The 20,907-nt window shown below is 38.9% G+C and overlaps 1 protein-coding gene across 3 annotated transcripts; it reads right to left on the bottom strand.

Moving 5' to 3' along the window:
• Positions 1 to 3,069: 3,069 nt before the first annotated feature.
• On the bottom strand, positions 3,070 to 18,854 carry LOC149818012 (uncharacterized). Of its 3 annotated transcripts, none has more exons than XM_089984313.1 (5): positions 16,939 to 18,780; positions 16,163 to 16,315; positions 15,873 to 15,944; positions 15,173 to 15,381; positions 3,070 to 3,436 (listed from the first exon to the last, which is right to left on the bottom strand). In XM_089984313.1, exons 1-4 carry the CDS (start codon positions 18,649 to 18,651, stop codon positions 15,268 to 15,270), a joined length of 2,052 nt encoding a protein of 683 aa, XP_089840439.1. In that variant the 5' UTR covers positions 18,652 to 18,780; the 3' UTR covers positions 3,070 to 3,436; positions 15,173 to 15,267. The 3 variants fall into 3 exon arrangements, with proteins under 3 accessions (XP_089840439.1, XP_089840438.1, XP_089840440.1); XM_089984312.1 differs by lacking the exon at positions 3,070 to 3,436 and adding an exon at positions 3,919 to 4,520 and having other exon boundaries at positions 16,939 to 18,854; XM_089984314.1 differs by lacking the exons at positions 3,070 to 3,436; positions 15,173 to 15,381 and adding an exon at positions 4,460 to 4,520.
• Between the last annotated feature and the right edge of the window lie 2,053 nt (positions 18,855 to 20,907).

The following is a 20,907-nucleotide window of genomic DNA, read 5'->3' as shown; positions in this document are numbered from 1 at the left end:
TGTGCCTCGCCTTGAGGCGAGGCCCTCTGGGCCTCAAGGCGCCAGGGTAAGGCATGAAGAAGAATGTTATGATTTTTTCAAAGCTACATGGTTATATAATCAGTTTTTTTTTTACTTTTTTATAGTTTTTTTTAATTCTTAATTATATAATTAGTTTTCTTAGTTTCTCAATTGTATAATCAGTTTTTTTGCTACTTTTTTATAGTTTTTTTAATCATGTTATGCTGTGTAGTTTTTTTCACAAAAGAAGAATTTTATAATTTTTTTAAAGCTACATAGTTATATAATCAGTTTTTTTTATAGTTTTTTTAATTCTCAATTATATAATTAATTTTCTTAGTTTCTCAGTTATATAATCAGTTTTTTTGTTACTTTTTTATAGTTTTTTTAATCCTATTATGCTGTGTAGTTTTTTTGGCAGAAGAATAATGTTATGATTTTTTCAAAGCTACATAGTTATATAGTCAGTGTTTTTTACTTTTTTAATTCTCAATTATATAATTAGTTTTCTTAGTTTCTCAGTTATATAATCAGTTTTTTTGTTACTTTTTTATAGTTTTTTTTTAGTCCTGATATTAGTTTTTTTCACAGCTACATAATTTGTTTCAAAGTTATATAATTACTTTCTCAGTTGAGGGGGGGGGGGGGGGAGAGGAAGAGAGACAGACAGACTCACCTCCTTCCATTGAAAAAATGAGAGAGAGAGAGGGCAAATACGATTGTACACCAACCCTCCCCTCCTTCCATTGAAAAAGTAAAGAAAAAAGGCACATATGCCCTCTCTGCCTAGGTGAGAGCTGATTATGAACTGAAAAAGGAGAAGATGATGCATGGAAAAACTTATCTAGATCACCAGTAACATGGTGCACAATACCAGAACCTTTATAGGCCGACCAACTGTAGATGAATTGTTTAGTAGGCATGGGGTGCACCCCTGTCACATAAGTGCTGGTGCTGGGGGTGTGACACGGCAATTTAAAAAAACTTTATATATATATATATATATATATATATATATATATATATAGAGAGAGAGAGAGAGAGAGAGATGCTAACCACGCAGCTAACCTGGTTTTTGAAGGGGGGGGGGGTGTTTCCGTGTTTTCCTTAAATATGACCATACATATTGGTTTGACATGGTCAATTTACTAGGGAACAACACTTGGATCATGTTTTTTAGATAAAAATATGATTTTTAAGCCTTGAACATTTATGAAAATCGTAGACTGTCAATTTTTAGACCTAAAATCCTACCTGTGTATCGGATGATCCTAGACTGTCGATTCGTACAACACATCAGATTTAAGGATAACATGAGAAAAAAACCTTCAAAGGACTAGTTAGCTGGCAGCTAAAACTCTCTCTCTCTCTCTCTCTCTCTCTCTCTCTCTCTCTCTCTCTCTCTATATATATATATATATATATATATATATATATATACAATAAGTTAGAAAATTGCAGGTGCAAGTTATATCCACTCAATCTGACCACATAGATGTGTTTTGTACATGATGGATCATTTTTTCAATGTAAAAATAAAATTTTATGAATTATGAAATTTTAGTACATTGTGGGCCATTGATTTTTAAATCCCTTGAAAAACTAACCTATGTTTTGCGGAGCAAATTATTTAAAACCTATTTTCTACTAAAGAAACTATAGAGATCACATTTACAAGAAAAATGAGAATTTGTGAAAAAAGAGGTACTGAGGGCATTAACGTACTGGGAATGGCAGTGGAAGAAGCATAAGACAAAGGAGCATACGAGTACTGCACATAGTTTAGTGGCTGGTTGCCTCCAAAAGGTGGTCATATCATGAAAACATGCAGAAATAGGGACAATTGGTGGCTTGTAGAAGGAGATTAGAATGGAGAGAGAGGGAGAGAGCTGCAGTGGAAATTCTTTTAGACTCGGCAGTTTTCTAATTGGATCGGATCACCTTGGACGGTAACAAGTTAATTAAAACATTAAATCATGCAGCATTGATGTGTGTAGAAACATGATCCTTTTTACCATTTCAATAAAACAAGGAAAATAGACGAAAACTGATGGATACAAGAAGACCAGCTTAAAAACGAGGGAAACGCGAGTAAATAGTTGATATGGAAGACTAGAGCAAGATTTTTAAACTTACTATCATATTTTTGTTCTCTTTTATTGTACTTATCTTCTGTTCTAGAATGTCAAAGTGTAAGCCCATGCAACGACTGGGTTGACTGTTTTTTATTTCTTGTAAGCCATTCATAGCTATATTTCCCCTTCTCTCTCTCTCTCTCTCTCTCTCTCTCTCTCTCTCTCTCTCTCTCTCTCTGACACAAACGTTAGTTTCATGGGTCATATTTATCTTGGTTGAGGTGCTCCAGTTATACAAGATAACCATGGGCCATCTTCCAGCTGAGAAAGGTAATTTATTTTATTTTATGAGCAAAATCTACCAGTTTACTGGACTTCTAGAGGAAAGTTGCAGAGATTTTAGAGAAGCTCAGCCAGTGCCATTCATACCCTTGGAGTGACATTATGAATGTAAATAATGCCATACTGCCAGTTTTGTTGATAGGGATCATATAACTTTAAAACTTGCAGCAATGGTGCTTACTTTACAAACACAAATCTGTACCAGGGAAACCAATAGCATTATCTGCAACTGTTAAATGTTATGAAAATCAAATCATCTACACAGAATGGTAATTTATAAAAAAAGTGATTAATTCCTAGAAAAACATAGAAATACCAAAAACAGAAGATTGAAGATACACCATCTTGAATCTTTTGACATTTGTGGAGTTGCTTCTTTGGTGACAATGAAGAGCTTTAAAGTGATGAATTGGAGAAAAACATCTTGAATAATCTCTAAAACCATTTATTTTCCTTTAAAACAATTTTAACATTATGTTTGTGAGGCGTGCACGAGTGATGAATTGATACCTCCAAGCACGTGCATATTAGTGGCTCAATTTTCTGTATTGAAAAGATTGGTCTTGATAACATGGTGACAAATATCATGATATTTACAAAAATATCGCAAAAAAATGCGAGATTTAGTCCAAAAGTTTTAAATGGCTAAATCTTGTGAGATATAGAAAAACTTGTGAGATTTTTTTATGATAATTTCTTGCAAAAATATCACAAGATTTAGTAAATATCACGATATATCACCGACATTTTTGTAACACTTTTTATGCTTTTTTTTTTTCAGTTACTCCACGGTTCTTTCAAAAAGCAAAAAATGAGATTGAAAGTTGAAACCCTGAAACCCTACCAAAGCTTCTCTACAAGCGGCAAGCAGACACCGCTGATCAGACCGGTGTGTATTTTGTCTCTTCTCTCGCTCCCTCTTCTCTTCTCCTTATTTTTGTCTCTCTCCCTCTTCCTTGATTCACTCAGTCACCGGTAACTCACGACGGTGAGTGTCGGGTGAGTGAGAGAAGGGTTTGCTGCATTAAGCAAAAAGGGTGTTTTACAGATTTTCTTATTAAAAAAATCAGAAAAAATGCAAAAACAATCAGAAAAATAATTTAAAAAAAAAAAACAATGTTTGGCCGATTCTGCTTCAAGCAGACCAATTATGATCAATTCAGACAATTCGAGTCAAAATCAGTTTTCCAAGTACCAGACAAAACTTTACTCGCATTAAAATAACCTTTATTGTTCAACCTTCGAAGAAGCAACCAGAATTTGCGCAAGGACTGCCAAAATCATGCTGAATAGTGCATAGCCACCAACTTAACAGAAGAAAATAAAAGGAAAAAAGAAGCCCACCAAAAAAGGATGATAAAACTCAGTCCATTCGCAAACCCTCATGCTAAAACGAAAAGAACTTCACGAATTTCAAGTTTGCTGTCCTGATTCATAAAATCATAACCAAAGAATGGAAAACTATGGAAATTCACAAATCTTCGCAATGCACCTTAGCAACTTTTCCTGGATTCCAACTTTCATTAGGAAAACAGTAAGAAAATAAATACAAAAACAAATTGACAAATATCACTCAGCTACAAGTCTGTTACCATACTGATGCTTTTGCTGCACATAGCATCATGATCATTTTCTCTTAACACAAACCTCAATCTGTACAAAGCAATGATGCAAATATTTTCAGGAGGCACACGACTGCCACCCTATTAAGCACTACTATAGGCAGCGCTTTAACCAGCAAAGTATTTAATGCACTTCTGCCTCCTATAATCATAACCTCTGCTAAATACTGCTTCGTTTTGCATCGCTAAAAGTAATGCGTCTCTGTTTTTAGCTGATCATGTAATATGCACAGAACTTAGTGTCAAAGAGTAACAGTAGCATAGAAATGAAGAAAAGAGCTCTTCACCAACCATCTGCAAGTGCTGGAGGGTGATAGATGATCTCAAATGCTCCAAATGCACTGGACCTAAAGTACAGTCAAAATGAAAGCTAACTCATAAGAGCAGCCACTTATCTATGTGTCTTCAAACTTTCTCCCAAGCACATAACTTCATGGTGGAGCTGAATCCTGTGCTATCAAATAGTGTTCAGCTACTCTCACTGTGATGCAAAAACCAATTCACTGTCGGGTCTTAGAATGATCATAATATTTTGCTCTGATCTGAATAACTATTAGATTCCAAAACTAAACTAGAAAAAAGAAAAGAAAAGAAATGAAAAATGTTCAAAAGTAAACCATCAAAGTGACTACCATACGCAAGCTAACATTATAGCTTATATGCTATGTCACCTGGGTATGAGTACAGGTACGGGTATGGAGGGTATGACACAGCAATTCCAAAAAATGTGGGTACAGGGACACGTTATATATATATATATATATATATATATATATATATATATATATATATATATATATATATATTCACATAGATACAAAATAAACTAAATATAATCTAAATATATATACTATATCTAAAATATATATCATATTACTGAAAATATAATTACAAATTATAAATTAAATACAAACTTGTTGTTCAGAGGGTAAAATGGCATGTCCCGGTGTCGACATGGGGACACACGTGTCGACACGGGTACGGAGGGTAAAATGACATGTCCTGGTACCATAGTTTATACGGAAATACTTGCAAAGCTACCACAGAGGAATATATATAACCACTAACAAGGTAGAAAAAAATATCCAGAAGTTTTCTTACTGAGATCATGCAATCTTTCTGTAAGGTCTGCTTATTACAATTCATGAAGCACCAATTTCTTGCTGAAAAGTGGTTTCAAGTTGTCAAAGACTTTTTTTCTCCCAACCAAATGAAATCCAAAAGATAACTGATTCTGTCACTATATAAATTTAAAGGAACCACTGAATACGTTAAGCCAAAGAACCTGAGTGCAAACTGAGCTATGTTATGAAGTCTCTCAATTTCAGCTTTACATATTTGTCTTGCCACAATACTCCATAGGACTCACCATCAAGACTAAGGCATAGTCGAGGTTGTGGTTGACATGCATATGACCATGTCAAGCTATAGAAATCCTATTTTGGGTATCAAAATTACCTTAGATTAGTGTCCAAAGTAAAAGGCAAGTATCAGTTGGTTGTCTTATTATGCTAATGCGCCTTCACTTCTACAGCACCTCCATCTAGTATCTAGTAATGCTCTAGAAGTTTTATCACATCCTCCACTCATGTGTGATGAGTAAATATAAGAGGGTACATAAAAGATTTGAATTTGGAGATATGGATAAGATTAAGGAAATCACGATTGATCATATTATAGCAAATTCATACCTTACAAATTATGAAGGATATAGCACATTATAGCACAAAAAAATAAACCTTTGACATGGCTGAAGCAGACACAAGCTAGTAATGTGCCATGTAGCAAATAAATGGCTAGCTGATTAGGCATTAATGATTAAACACTTTCATAATACTGCAATAAGGCATGTCCTATTATGTGGTGCCAGTATTGGACTTAACGTTTGCACCTCAAAGTCAGATCTAGTTCCTGCTAGCAAACCACTCATTGAAAAACCCCTTGCTTGAGCCATAGAAATGTCATTTTTCCAATATAAACTTTTGAACAAGACTGAGTGAGTGCTGGTTGGATGATTGATCCAATTCAAATACACATTATAGGACATGGAACTAAATTAGAACCCTTTTACATATATTTGACTCAGCCTTGGATTAGACATCTTGGACCCTTAGTAGTTAGTAGTTTAAGACAGTGTACATGTACATGACGATCTTATATTGGATTGCCTTTATTTTTTTTTGGTACGGAATAAGAGATCTTACCAAGATCAAATTTTTAAACATGCAAGTCAACAAAAAGCATGTGACAGACACAGTGATAATTATTTGGAACTCTTTGATTTTGGATATCTAAAGTATAAACGGCTTGACACACACACACACTGACTGCTTTTTATGTGGACAAACACATGAACACATTGTTAAAATTATTATAGACTTTATATATATATATATATATGTGTGTGTGTGTGTGTGTGTGTGTGTGTGTGTGTGTGTGTGTGTGTGTGTACTGTGTACATATACTTTTCATATACCTTGTATATGATAGTATATTTTTATGTGTGTGTGTGTGCATATACTTTTCATATACCTTGTATATGATAGTATGTTTATATATGTATAGGTTACCTTTTGTATTTTTTTCTTTTTTATTTTTCCTTTTCTTTTGTATTTTTCTTTTTTATTTTCTTTCTTTTGAGGTTTGACTGGGTTGACCAGCCGTTGGGCCCCCTTTTAGTTTATAAATAGGGGATGAATCCCCTTATACAAAATTAGTTTTTTTGTAAAGCTCTCTCTCTCTCAATAATACAGACTTTTTATGCCTTTGTGCATTTGTGTTTTTCTTGTGAGTGTTATTTTGTGCCTTTGTGCACATATTTTCCGTTGTGAATATAGTAATTATAAAAAGATCATTTTTTCAATTTCTTAAATAAGCTTAGACCCGAGTTTGAACAAATAAGATCTTGTCTTTTATCTTCTTTCACTTCTCCACCCCTAGAAGATGTTCTCACTAAGCTAAGTAGGGAAGAAACTCGAATAAGAATGAATAAATCCAATCAAAGCGTTTTAGTTATGACTTCAACCAAGGATGAGAATGAAGGAGCCTATGTCGTTTCTAGACCAAGAAATAATCTAAAAACCTATAAGCCTCCTCATTTCAACAAATTTCAAAATCAAAATCAATGAGTAAGGGAAGAAAGTGGCCAAAAAAGAAGATGGAACCAAGGAATAGAGTATGAAAAAATTATGTCATTTTTGCAAAAAACAGGGACATATTAAGCCGGTTTATCCAAAGTGGAAGAAGGTAGCCATGTCAACCACATTCCAATTACACAAAGAGAAGAATCCATCTACTTTCAACAATGAAGCATTATTATTGAGTAAAGTCATAGAGGACTTTCAACCTCTCTTCAAAGGATCAATCTTCGGTGCCGCTATATCAACTTCTTCTCCTCCCGATAAGACTCTTTGGCTTTTAGATTCGGATGCTTCTTTTCCCGTGACTCCAAATATTTTTGCCATTTCCGAATACACAAAAAATGTATTACCTTCTTTTATTTCAACCGTGAATGGTGCTTCTTTTGAAATCAAAGGACTTAAAATTTTAAAAAACAAGATTTTTTCATTCTCAAAGTTATATTTATACCAAAATTAAATTTAAACTTGCTTTCAGTCTCTCAACTCTCAGACCATGGGTGTGATGTTAAGTTCTCATCAAATAAATGTTGAGTACAGGATCACCGGTCCAGGAAGTTGATTGAGAAAGGCTCTAAAAAAAGAGATCTATACTACATGGAGTTTCTACAAGTTTCAAAACACTCTTTTTGTAATCTTACCCAACATAAAGATATAAATGTTTGGCATAAAAGACTTAGAATCCCAATGTCATTAAGCTTTCCTATTTACATTTTTGTTAAAGATCTTTGTAAAATTGACTTCACTTGTAATGATTGTATTCTTGGGAAAATGAGAAGTTTGCCTTTTGAACAAAGAACTGTGTTCACAACCAAACCATTCGAACTTGTACATTCGAATGTATAGGGACCGACACCCGTCATATCTAAAAGAGGATTTGCATATTATGTTATTTTTGTTGATGATTACTCTAGATATTGTTAGATTTATTTTCTTAAGCATAAACATGAGATTTTTGCATCTTTTAAGGCCTATCATATGTTAATCAAAAATCAATTTAATGAAAACTTAAAAATACTTATAATCAACTCTGGAGGTGAATATCTTTCAAATAATTTTAAAAATTATCTTAAAACCAATGGAATTGATCATCAAAAATCATGTCCCAAAACACCTCAACAAAATGGTCTAACCAAAAGAAAACATAGACACATAATTAAAATCACTAGAACTTTGCTTATTTCTCAAAATATTTCTAAAAGATTTTGGGCCAAAGCGGCTCTTACATCCATTTATCTTATAAATAGTCTTCCTTCAAAAAATTTAAATAAGATCTCACCTTTTGAAATTTTATATCAAAACGAACCCGACTACAATAGATTAAGAGTTTTAGGATGCAAATGTTTTGTTCTTGCTGGACCTAAATGATAAACTCTCATCAAAAGTCATTCCTTGTGCATTTCTTGAATATTCCGAAACACAAAAAGGTTTTAGATGTTATGATATTAAAAATGATAAATTATATGTTTCTAAAAACGTAACCTTTTTAGAAAATGTTAGTGGTTTTGAAGAATGTGAACCTCATAGAGATAATATGAATTACTCTTTTTTGTTTGAGTTGTTATCTAGAAATGATGATGTTTCTAGTGATGATGAAATACTATATAATGCTCTTAGTGATGATAAAATATAGAAGAGAATAATAACCCTCCTTATCAATCTTTTGAACAACCTACTGAAGTAGGAACATCTATTGATCCTATCATATATACACATAGAGATAGAAACACTTTTAGAAGTGTGATTGAGAAACATAGTGAAACTAGTGAGCCTACCTCCACAAATAATCTAAATTCTCGTAGGACCGAAAGAGCTAGAAAAATGTCTTCTAGATTTATATCATATGAATCTTTTTCACCCAAACATAGAGCTTGTCTTAGTGTCATTCATTTATATGTAAAAGCTAAAAACTTTGAAAAAGCCAAGAAAATTGTAGAATGGAGGGAAGCCATGGATAATGAACTTAAAGCTCTTAGAAAGGCTAAAACTTGAAATTTTCAAGATCTACCTAGTAGAAAGAAGACAATAGGATGTAGGTGAGTTTTCAAGGTCAAAACCAAGATTGATAGATCTCTTGAAAGGTATAAGTCAATCTAGTTGCCAAAGGGTATAGTCAAAAATATGGAATAGACTACGATGAAACTTTTACTCTCGTTGCACGTATGTTCACTGTTAGGTGTCTTATTACTATTGCCTCAATTAAAAAATGTAACATATATCAAATGGATGTTAAAAATGTCTTTCTAAATGGTGACCTAAATAAAGAAGTCTATATGGATGTTCCTTTAGGTATGGTTGTTCCTAAAGATAAAGTTTTTCGTCTGCGAAAAGCTCTTTATGGTTTGAAATAAGCTCTCAAGGCTTGGTACGATAGGTTTAATAACTTAATGATAGAAAATGGTTTTACTTCATGTTATACTGACACTGCTTTGTTTGTCAAAAAATCCAATGCAGGAATCGTGATTTTATTATTATATATTGATGATATGTTAATTACAGGTGATGTTGCTTAAGGGATTAAGAGTATCAAGTCTATATTAAAAGAAAATTTTGAAATGTCTGACTTAGGTTTTTTGACATTTTTTAGTCATAAAAGTTGTCTACTCACACAGGGGTTATTTCTTATCTCAAACTAAACTTGCATTTGAAATTATTGACAGGTCAGGAATTATTTGTGAAACCCCTGAAGTGGTAGAAACAAAGTTAAAGATTAATGAAGGAGTTCTTCTAAAAGATCTCACTCCATACAGACAACTTGTTGAATTTTTTATGTATCTTAGCATCACTCGACCTGATATTTCACATGTTGTACATGTTGCAAGTCAATTTCAGCATGCACATACATCAGTTCATATGATTGCAATTCTTCAAATTATTAGATATATTTAGGAATCCATAAATAAAAAAGTATTTTTATCTTCATCTTCTGAGTTAAGACTAATTGCTTATAACGACTCTAATCGGGAGGTGATCCATATAACCGTCACTCCACCACTGGCTTTTGTGTGTTCTTAGGTGAATCATTAATTTTTTGGAGATGCAAGAAGCAACAAAATGTGTCTATGTCATCTACTGAAGCCGAATACCGAGCCATAACAACTACAACCATGGAGATTTTTTTGATTTGCCAGTTGTTGAAAGATATGGGTTCATGTTCGAGGACCCATGAAGTTATATTGTGATAACAAGAGTGCAATATATATTGCTAAGAATCACACTTTTCATGAGCATACGAAACATATCAAGATGGACTGCCACTATGTCAGAGAAGAATATCTGAAGAAAGTTATACATCTACCTTATGTAACATCAGAGTATCAACTGGCTAACTTTTTTACTAAGGTACTCTGTTCTCCTATATTCAATTTTCTTATTGGCAAACTTTCGGTCGTTGCATGGTAAGCTATGTCACACGGACTCTGCTAAAGGGTTGTCGCACCCGCGTCGACACGCACGGACTCGGGTGCGGACTCGGGTGCGGCTTTGGACTCGGCCCGGACTCGGTCAACGCCGAGTCGGACTCGGTCAACGAGTCCGGGCCGAGTCCGTCCACATTTTGGACTCGGTCAACTTTGACCGAGTCCAAAATTGTCCAGTTCGAGTTTTAAATTTTGTTTTGGATCCGGGTCGGGTCGGGTCCAAACCCGACCCAGATCCAATTTTTTTTTGGCAGCCGAACCCTAAAAGGGGTTTATCGACAGGGAGAGGGGCTTACCCTCTCGATTTTGCCTCTCCCTCCTCAGCCCCTGCAGCTTTCTCCTGCAACAACGCCGGCGATCCGAACTCCGACGACAGGCAGCCACCGTCTCCCCCTCTGTCAGGTATGTCGACCCTCCTGCACCCTCTGCTCGTAGCCTCCCTCCTTGCACGCAGAAGAGGGGCTCGGCCCCCCTCCCTGCACCCTCTGCTCGTAGGGGAGGGGCTCGGGCCCCCTCCCTGCACCCTCTACTCGCAGGGGAGGGGCTCGGCCCCTCCCTGCACCCTCTGCTCGCAGAGGAGGGGCTCGGCCCCCCTCCCTGCACCCTTTGCACGCAGAAGAGGGGCTCGGCCCCCCTCCCTGCACCCTCTGCTCGCAGGGGAGGGGCTCGGCCCCCCTCCCTGCACCCTCGGCTCGCAGAGGAGGGGCTCGGCCCCCTCCCTGCACCCTCTGCTCGCAGAAGAGGGGCTCGGCCCCCCTCCCTGCACCCTCTGCTCGCAGGGGAGGGGCTCGGCCCCCCTCCCTGCACCCTTGGTTCGCAGGAGAGGGGCTCGGCCCCCCTCCCTGCACCCTCTGCTCGCAGAGGAGGGGCTTGGCCCCCCTCCCAGCACCCTCTGCTCGCAGGGGATGGGCTCGGCCCCCCTCCCTGCACCCTCTGCTCGCAGAGGAGGGGCTCGGCCCCCCTCCCTGCACCCTCTGCTCGCAGGGGAGGGGCTCGGCCCCCCTCCCTGCACCCTCTGCCCGCAGAGGAGGGGCTTGGCCCCCCTCCCTGCACCCTCTGCTCGCAGAAGAGGGGTTCGGCTCCCCTCCCTGCACCCTCTGCTCGCAGGGGAGGGGCTCGGCCCCTCCCTGCACCCTCTGCTCGCAGAGGAGGGGCTCGGCCCCCCTCCCTGCACCCTCTGCTCGTAGAAGAGGGGCTCGGCCCCTCCAATATTCCCTGTTTTATTAACTTTATTTTATTTACTTATTTAATTATTTTCTTTTCAGTTTTCACTTGTCAGATATAATGGCGAGTTCTAGCGGTAGTGTCAATACATTTGGTTCAAGTTCTAACCTTGAATTAGATGTTTCTCAACCACTTTGGAGGCTTGTGACAAAAGGGATAAAAGCTAGTAGTGGTGGTGGTGGGAATGTGCAGTTTCATTGTAATCTATGTAAGACTGTTTTCACAGGTTCTTATACGCGTGTGAAAGCACATCTTTTGCATATTCGTGGTCAAGGAATTAGGGCACGTTCTGGGGTTGACAAAGACATGTTAAAGCAATTAAAAAAAGAACAAGAGGAAGCTAAAAAGAAGAAAATTGCAGAGATGAAAAGCGATTCGATTAATTTGTCTTTTCCTACTGCTAGTGATACACAAGAAGAGCTTTTAAAGAAAAGAAAGATGGAAAGCAATAAAACAATACAAGCGTCATTCAAAAACATGGCAAGAGCAGAAATTGATAAAAAGATTGGTCGATTCTTTTACTCAAGCTCAATTCCTTTTAATGTAGCTAGAAGTCCATACTGGAAAGATATGATTACATCTTTGGCTAATTGCAATTTGAGTGGTTATGTGCCTCCTAGTTCAAAAAAACTAAGAACAGTCATTCTTGCAGAGGAAAAAAATAGAATTGAAGACTTGCTAGAGACCCAAAAATTTGCATGGAAACGACATGGAGTGTCGATTGTTTCTGATGGGTGGACTGATATACAAAGGCGACCACTGATAAACTTCATTGCTTACTCACTAAATGGGCCAATCTTTTTGAAGACGGTTGATGCATCTGGAGAGTATAAAGATGCTGAATATTTAAAGAGATTATTTGTTGAAGTGATAAAAGAAGTGGGTGAAGAAAGTGTGGTGCAAATCATTACTGACAATGCTCCAGTTTGCAGTCGTGCAGGAATGAATTTGGCAAGTGAAGATACATATTCACATATTTTTTGGACTCCTTGTGCAGCACACAGTTTAAATTTGGCACTTAAGAGTATATGCAATCCATCAAAAGATGATGCACATGCACATGAAATGTGCTTATGGATTGAGGAAATAGAGCATGATGTTCGAAATATTAGAAATTTTGTTGTAAACCATCATCATGCCCTTTCTATATTTAATAGGCATTCTGATCTCAAGTTACTGAAAGTTGTTGAAACTCGTTTTGCTTCTCTAATTGTTATGATAAAAAGAATTAAGCAACTCAAGAATGCATTGATGATGATGGTGGCTGATCAAGATTGGGATTTTTATCGTACTGAAGATGATGTCAAGGCTCAAGCTATCAAAAAATGCATCTGTGATGATTTTTGGTGGGATAAAATTACATATTTTGTTGAATTTACAGAGCCTATTTGGGAAATGCTGAGAGAAGTTGACAGAGATGTACCCATGCTTCATAGAATTTATGAAATGTGGGACAATATGATTGAAAAAGTTCAAAGTATCATTTTTAAACATGAGAAGAAAGATATTGCACTTGATGATTCAGAATTTTACAATCATGTACATTCAGTTTTAGTGAGAAGATGGGATAAAAGCAATACACCTTTGCATTGCATGGCACACTCTCTCAATCCAAAATACTATGCAAAAAAATGGTTGACAGCAGGTGTTGGTCGTGTTTCTCCAAATGAAGATCCTGAGATATCAAGAAATAGAATGATATATTTGGGAAGAGTTTTTAATGATCCTCACATGTTTAAGGTTGTAAATAGTGAGTTTGGCAAGTTTTCTACTGGAAGATTTGATTCTTTAGCAGCACTTGTGGCAAGGGACGAGGAAGATCCCCTTAATTGGTGGGCAACATATGGATCAGAGACACCAAATCTGCAACGTCTTGCAATGAAGTTGTTATCCCAACCTGCTACATCATCTTGTTGTGAAAGAAATTGAAGTACATATGCTAAAATTCACAACATTAAAAGAAACAAACTCACTAGTAAAAGAGCAGAGGATTTGGTATATGTTCACTCAAATCTACGATTAATTTCTCGCCGCACCAAAGAAGAGTATAGGTACTTTTTTTTCTTTGTATTCAAAGTTTGTATTTAAATATTTCATATTTGTATTCAAAGTTTTAAGTTAGATACTAATATAGTGATTTTTTGATGCAGTTGTGGACCATCCAAGAATTGGGATGTAAATCCAGAAGATTTTGACTTGGAGGGAGAACATAATTTACATACTCTCAACATGGACTACCTCGATCCTGTTCTTCCTTCTAATTCAGACGATGAGGCAGATTTATGATAAGTTTTGTTGTTTATCACACTCACAAGCTTCTTTATGTGTTATATTTTGGTAAGTTTGTGTTGTTAAGAATTGCTTTTTTTTTGCTTTAAAATTTACAATCTTTATGTGTTAATTTATTGTTATATATATATATAATTATAATATTTAAAATATATATATTTATAATATATAGTTTTTAATATATATATATAGCCGAGTCCCCGTGTCCAAATTTTTTGGAATTGCGCCGCACCCGTGTCGCACCCGCACCCATGTGACATAGATGGTAAGTTTGAAGGGGGGTGTTAAAATTATTATAGATTTTATGTAAATACATATATATTTAACCAGAGTTACCAGTCGAGGAAGCGGAAACGGGAAGCGATACGGGAAGCGGGAGCGGGAAGCGAGGCACTTTCAAAAATTTAGGAAGCGGGGAAGCGTGGGACTACTTAGAAGAAAATTCTGAACTGTCTCGGAAGCGACCTAGGAAGCGAACCGGAAGCGACCTAGGAAGCGAGGGGGAAGCGAAAAAATAGAAAAAATGCGGAAGCGAGGGGGAAGCGCGCTTGGGAAGCGCGCTTCCCAAAAAAGGGGGACGCTTCCCCTCACGCTTCGGAAGCGCGACGTTTCGCGCTTCCCCTTTTACCTAGGCGCTTCCGGTAACTCTGTATTTAACTATATATATAGGTTACCTTTTGTATTTGTTTTCTTTTTTATTTTTCTATTTTATTTTCTTTCTTTTGAGGTTTGACTGGGTTGACCAACCATTGGACTAGCTCCAACGGCCCAAGCCCCCCTTTAGCTTATAAAGGGGGGATGAATCCCCTCGTACAAATAAGCTTTTTGTAAAGATATCTCTCTCAATAATACATACTTTTTATGCCTTTGTACAGTTGTGCTCTTCTTGTGAGTGTTATTTTGTGCCTTTGTGCACATATTTTCCGTTGTGAATATAGTGGGTTAGGTTAATCAAGTCTTGTTTGGACTTTATCTTCTTGAAGATATTTTTACACACATATCTGCATGCATGCACACATTTGACTGTTTATAATAGAGAGAGAGATTAATAAAGGAAGAATTACCAATAATTCATGAGAAGCCAATATTTTTTCATCTCAGATAGCAGATGAAAAAGTTGCTCAAGACGCACATTTTGAAGCTGTGTATGTGGTGTTTATCAGCTGTTAAACAGTGTCTGTTTCATATACCGAAGTGCTGACCGCAACATTGCCTTAGCTTTTTTATCAGGTGTGCATCCAGACAAAACCATCTCCTCATAGACACTGGGAACCTGAAACAATTCAATGGGGAAATATAAAATATAATCAGGCTAATGGCTTGTCACATGGATGCCGTTACAGGTGCAGGGTACAACATGGATGATTTTTTCAGAAAAGGTGCACGTTAAGGCCAGGAGATACACATGCACACACTCACATGCACATGCATGCATGCTTGTGCACACTGGCACATGCACATGCACACACAGAGAGAATGATGTAAATACAGATGATGCAAACAACCATGCCCAGTGCTCACCTATCCAAGATTATTTATGATACACTAACAGAGACATCATTGAAGGAGAAACAAAAGGCAAGGCAAGAATTTTGCTTAATTGAGAAGCAAATCACAACAGGAGCTTAAGAGTTAAGACATTGTGACAACAAAGAGAAGCAAATATTTAATATCTTGTTCTAGTCTATGCTTGTTTAAGACAGGCAACTAGGAGTTCAACCATTTATACTTGATAAGAAAGATTAATTGGTCGGGGAATACTACCTTATCAAATTTTTCAACACGGATTAGAGTTTTCATAAGGGTTGTATATGTCACAACATCTGGCTTAAGACCCTACAAGAAGAAAAGACATACAGAATGAGCAATCTTTCTAACCACAAGAAAATGAGGCCCAACCAGATAACAGAAATAGCATCATCCAACAAAATAAGCTTACAAACACGCTTTTAATATCAAGCAAGCAAAAGTGTGAAGATTTTGTAAACCCATCATAACCAAATAAGAAAAAAAGTACATAGTGATGCCAGAGAACCCAAATAGCTTAGTATTACATTTTCCTTCATGTATTCCAACACTGAAAATGCATCCTGATCCCGCTTGTCCTCACCAAATGCATTTATCAACAAGTTAAGGACTAAAACATTTGGTCGTATACCATCAGCTCTCATGACCCTAAATGCATTTACAGCTTGCTCAGAGAAACCCTGTTAACAGTAACAAAAGAAATAAAATGTATCAGCATTCATTTGTACAAGAAGCAATTCCTTGTTTCAGTAAATATACATAAACATCAAATAACAGTACATGGTTATCAACAATCGTCCATGTTACACTGCCTAATTATTAATTTGGTTGAATGGCTAATAACATCTGCTCAACAGACTTAAGTAATAACAGGGCACAAAATGAAAGTAGCAGACACAGACAGCCATTTCTCTGAATTATTTCATGCAGATTAAGTAGGTGTTTGCAAAGCATTCAACCTCACTAAAACACCAGAATGGTTGCGTACTGTATCCCTCTCCTGTCACATTATGCACACAGCATACTCTCACACCCTCAAACATCCCATAAGTTGATTAAAATCAGAAAACCAAGTGTGGCAAACATTCCAAATCAAAGAATTCACCAGGGAGAGTGCTAAATGAAGGATTAAATTGCAGAAGGGCTAGCAAATAACTGTTCAAGGAGGCTTCATTATGAAATGGCAATCCGGCTGCTTAAAACAAAAGATGTTCACCATGATGGGCAAAACATAGCATCTTTATCAGCAAGTTGGAGAATAGCTCAGACTGAAAGCAGAAAGGAGAATAGCTCGTTCACCTACCTTCTGTGCATATGCATTGACCAGAGCATGGTACATGCTGGGGGACGGCTTCAGGCCGGTCGCCTTCATGACTTCCAAGCACTCAATGGCATCCTTGAAGCGGCCCGACTGACCATAAACATCGACCAGGGTGGTGTAGGTGACGATGTTGGGCAACAACCCTTCGCTCCTCATCTGACCGAGCATCCCCTCCAATTCGTCCCACTTCCCCTGCTCCCCCAACGAATTGATCAATATGTTGTAAGTGGTAGTGCAAGGCGCGCACCCGCTGTTCCTCATCTCTTGGAACAGCTCGAAGGAGCGGTCGTGCTGACCGGCCTTGCAGTGGCAATGGATCAGCGTGTTCCAGGTGACGTTATCAGGCTGAATTCCCTCAGAGCGCATCCTTTCGAAGGTATGGACGGCGTGCTGGAGGCAATTGTGCCTGCCGAAGGTGTCGATCATGACATTGTAGAAGTGGCGATCAGGGGAGACGCCCGCCCTCCGCATCTCCCTGAACACCTCGAACGCCCTCTGCCACTCGCCGGTGTCGCGGTAGCTCGCGAGCAGCCGGCTGAAGACGTAGGAATTGGGGCGGACGTTGCTGGCCTCCATCTCATCCAGGAGGATCCGGGCGGTCTCCTGGCGGCCGGTGGCGGCGTAGAGGTCGAGCAGGAGGCTGTAGGTGTGCTCGTCGGGGGCGATCCCGGCCTTCTCCATCTCAGAGACGATGCGCTCGGCGTCGTCGAGGAGCCCCCTCTTCACGAACCCCTTGAGCAGGGCGTTGAAAGCTCGGGACTTGGGTTGCAGGCCGCTCTCGCCGATCTCGTGGAAGATGGCCTCCGCCTCGGTGGTGCGGCCGGAATTGCCGAGGGCGGAGATGAGGGCGACGCAGGCGGAGGTCTTGGGGCTGAGCCCCTGGCCCTGAATCCTGGAGAGGAAGAAGAGGGCCCGATCGGGATCGCCGGCCTTGCTGAAGGCGAGGACGAGGTCGTTGCAGAGGCGAGCATCCGGCTCGACGCCGTCGTCCTGGAGTTCGTCGCAGAGGCGATCGAGGACGCGGGGATCGACCGCGGCGCGGACGCAGGCCTGGACGATGACGCTGTAATTGACGGGGTCGGAGTGGATGCCCAGGCGCCGCATCTCCGAGAGCAGGTGGAGGGCCTTCTCGAGGTCGTCGTTGCGGGCGCAGGCGCCAATGAGGGCATTGTAGGTGAGGGGACTCATGGGTTCGAGGTGGTGGGAGAGAAGGAAGGCCTCATAGAGCTTCTGCGACTTGCTGAGGGAGTGGATGAGGATGGAGTAGAGGAGGTGGTAGGAGAAGCAGAGGTTGTGCCTGCGGATCCAGGTGACGAGGGCCGACGCCGACGAGAGGCGCGACGAGGAGCAGAGGGATTTCAGGATGGAGTGCCACAGGGAGGCTGGGACACCCCTGTACTCCGCCACCAGCCGAGCCTCCGTGGCGTCGAGCTTGCCATCGCTGCTGTTGCTGCCGGCAGTGGAGTCGAGGTAACTGAGGAGGGGGTCGAAGTCCCAGCGGCGAGAGTACAAGGAATTGGGGTCCGTGGAGATGGGTGTGGGAGTAAATCTAACGGCGGTGGTTGCTGAAACAGCCGAGAGAAGAAGAGGGAATCGACTGGGAGGAGGAGAAGGTGGATGCTGCAAGGAAAGAAAAGGAAGGGGAGGGGATGAGAAAAGGTTGGGGAGGGGAGGAGGGAGAAGCAGCATCGTCATCACTCGTCAGCCACCCAACTTGCTTTGCTGCTGCTGCTGCTGCTGCTGCTATCATCCATCCAAGGATATCTCCTATCTGTGTGATAACCGTTCTTCACCAGGCTATCGCTTACTTGGTTCCTAATGCTATTGCTATAGACGGGGTTTTCGAGGGAATGATGGCAATATCTTCTAGCGGTCGCACAACGTTCCGGAAAAATCCCAAGGGGAATGTTGTGGTGGGAATTTTGTAGCCTTTTCCTACCTGCTCTATCCATGGGATAATTCGTCCAAACCCATCCTTACTTTTGAGAATGCCAAGGGAGTACCCTCCTTTTTCCTTTTCCTGGGTAAGAAGACTCGTAGTAAACATGCTGGGATGTTGTCGTTCCGGTAGTAGGTCGGTAAAAGCAATTATGGAAGGATGTTGTATTTGCTACAGTCGATTGTACCTACAGTTTAGTTGGAATCTCATGATGCAAGTGGTTTTGAGTCGATTTAATATTGGGGATGTGTTCAGCTTGGTGGATTTAATGAGAATCGACACTTGGATCCATGTTTTTCCCCTTTGGTATTGCAGAAAAACCTATACACAGGTCAGATTTCAGTGATCCAATAGTTGATTCTTACTAAAAACATGTGCATCACATGCATAATGTTAGATGTAACAAATCATGACATGAAGTACAAAAAAGATATTCGCTGGATAACAAATCCTCTAATCAGACTTTTTTTTGTTCAAGAAAGCAGGCAGCGGATCACATGTGAATCTATCTATGATTATTCAGAGTTTAAGAGGCTTTAAGCGCAGGTTGCGCGTGTGTAACAGTCTTACTCCCAAATTTCTTAAAGACCAGTGTAATCCATAGGACCATAGGGAAAGAACAATTCATCATACCAACTCTTCTTCCTCATTTGGTTGCACCCCATGTCCTTGCAGAGCTGAGCCACCTCATTGTCATTTCTGAAGTATACAGATTTGACAAGCTCTTCACGAATCCTTGGATGAATGCTCCCTGTTGGTAACCAGAAAACTCACCATAACAGAAAGTCATCAGCCAAAACACAAACTCTAACAAAGAACTAGGAGTAATGTGAATAATGGTAAACAGGGAATGATGTTTCAATCCTGGAAGAAAACACTGCAAGAAGCAGGAATATATTGGTACAACTTGCACCTATGATTTTCCAACTAGATTGTACATACTGTAGATAGTAGCAACTATTTACCCATATATAGGATAAAATGTTTTCTACAGTCGTTTGTATATGAGAACACCATTTTTTTAACGTTTTTGCAAAACTTTTGTGGATCTAACCTTATAAATGTGATCTACATAGTCTGTTAGTAGAAAACAGCATTCAGATCATGTATTTGCAACATGTAAGCAGGTTTTTCAAGGGCATAAAAAATAAACTTTTTACAATGTGCCAAATTTTCAAGAATGAAAAAAATTATATTTTTACATTGAAAAAGTGTGATTCAAGGTGTGTTTCTTAGCAAATAAAATTTGTTGAATACATCTATGATGTCATTGTTCCTTTGCTCATTTTGTTCATTTTTTATGAGAGCAAAATAATAATAATAATGTGATTTATGTTTGAATAGATGGTGGTGATGTCAATGTTCCTTAAATCAAACCGAAAAAAAAAAAAGTAAGTGCAAGTAGGGCTGGTAAATGAGCCGAACGAATCGAACAGAAAGCGTTTATGCTCGACTCTTTTTTGTGGTGAGTTGAGCCAAGCTCAAGTTCATGGAAAGGCGAGTTAAAAGAGCTAAGTTTGAGCTGTCTTGTTTACAAAAGAAATACATTTTTCAAAGTTGAAAATAATAAAATTTGACCACTGCACCTATTGAGTTAAGCTCAAACTAACTCATTTACAAAAAAAATACATTGTTTCAATGATGTAAGCAATAAAATTTTAACCATAAACTTACTAAATTTGCAAGCGAAACACTTTAACTATCTATCCAAAATATAAAACTATTTTTAAAATATATTTATTACTAAATAATGAGCTTATACAAGTCAACCTGAGCCGAACACTCATTGTTCATGTTCAGCTTGATGAGTCTATTTCACGAGTTTGAATGAGCTCTTTACCATCCGAGCTACAAGTGGCTCGCAGTCCGGATCGGGTGCAATATGATTGCACAAAAAATTGTGCATTAAGCAACCGATTGCTCTCCGTCAAGTCTTGAGCCCCACACCTGACAGGCCCTGTCCCCAAGATGAAGGGTGATCAGGTGCTTAATGCACAAATATTTGTTCAATC

Source organism: Nuphar pumila, chromosome 13, assembly GCF_984573655.1.
Source record: "Nuphar pumila chromosome 13, dmNupPumi1.hap1.1, whole genome shotgun sequence".
Classification (NCBI taxonomy): domain Eukaryota; kingdom Viridiplantae; phylum Streptophyta; class Magnoliopsida; order Nymphaeales; family Nymphaeaceae; genus Nuphar; species Nuphar pumila.
The sequence above is the reverse complement of the archived record's forward strand: the minus strand, read 5'-3'. Positions and strand labels throughout refer to the sequence as shown.

Bases quoted from the DNA above. Each gene is read 5' to 3' on its own strand.
- LOC149818012 (XM_089984312.1), bottom strand. From the start codon at position 18,651: ATGACGATGCTGCTTCTCCCTCCTCCCCTCCCCAACCTTTTCTCATCC. The intron at 16,316-16,938 runs GTAGGTGAACGA...TACTGTTAACAG, and splicing joins TCAATGCATATGCACAGAAG to GGTTTCTCTGAGCAAGCTGT. The intron at 15,945-16,162 runs GTAATACTAAGC...TTCTTCTTGTAG, and splicing joins TGGAATACATGAAGGAAAAT to GGTCTTAAGCCAGATGTTGT.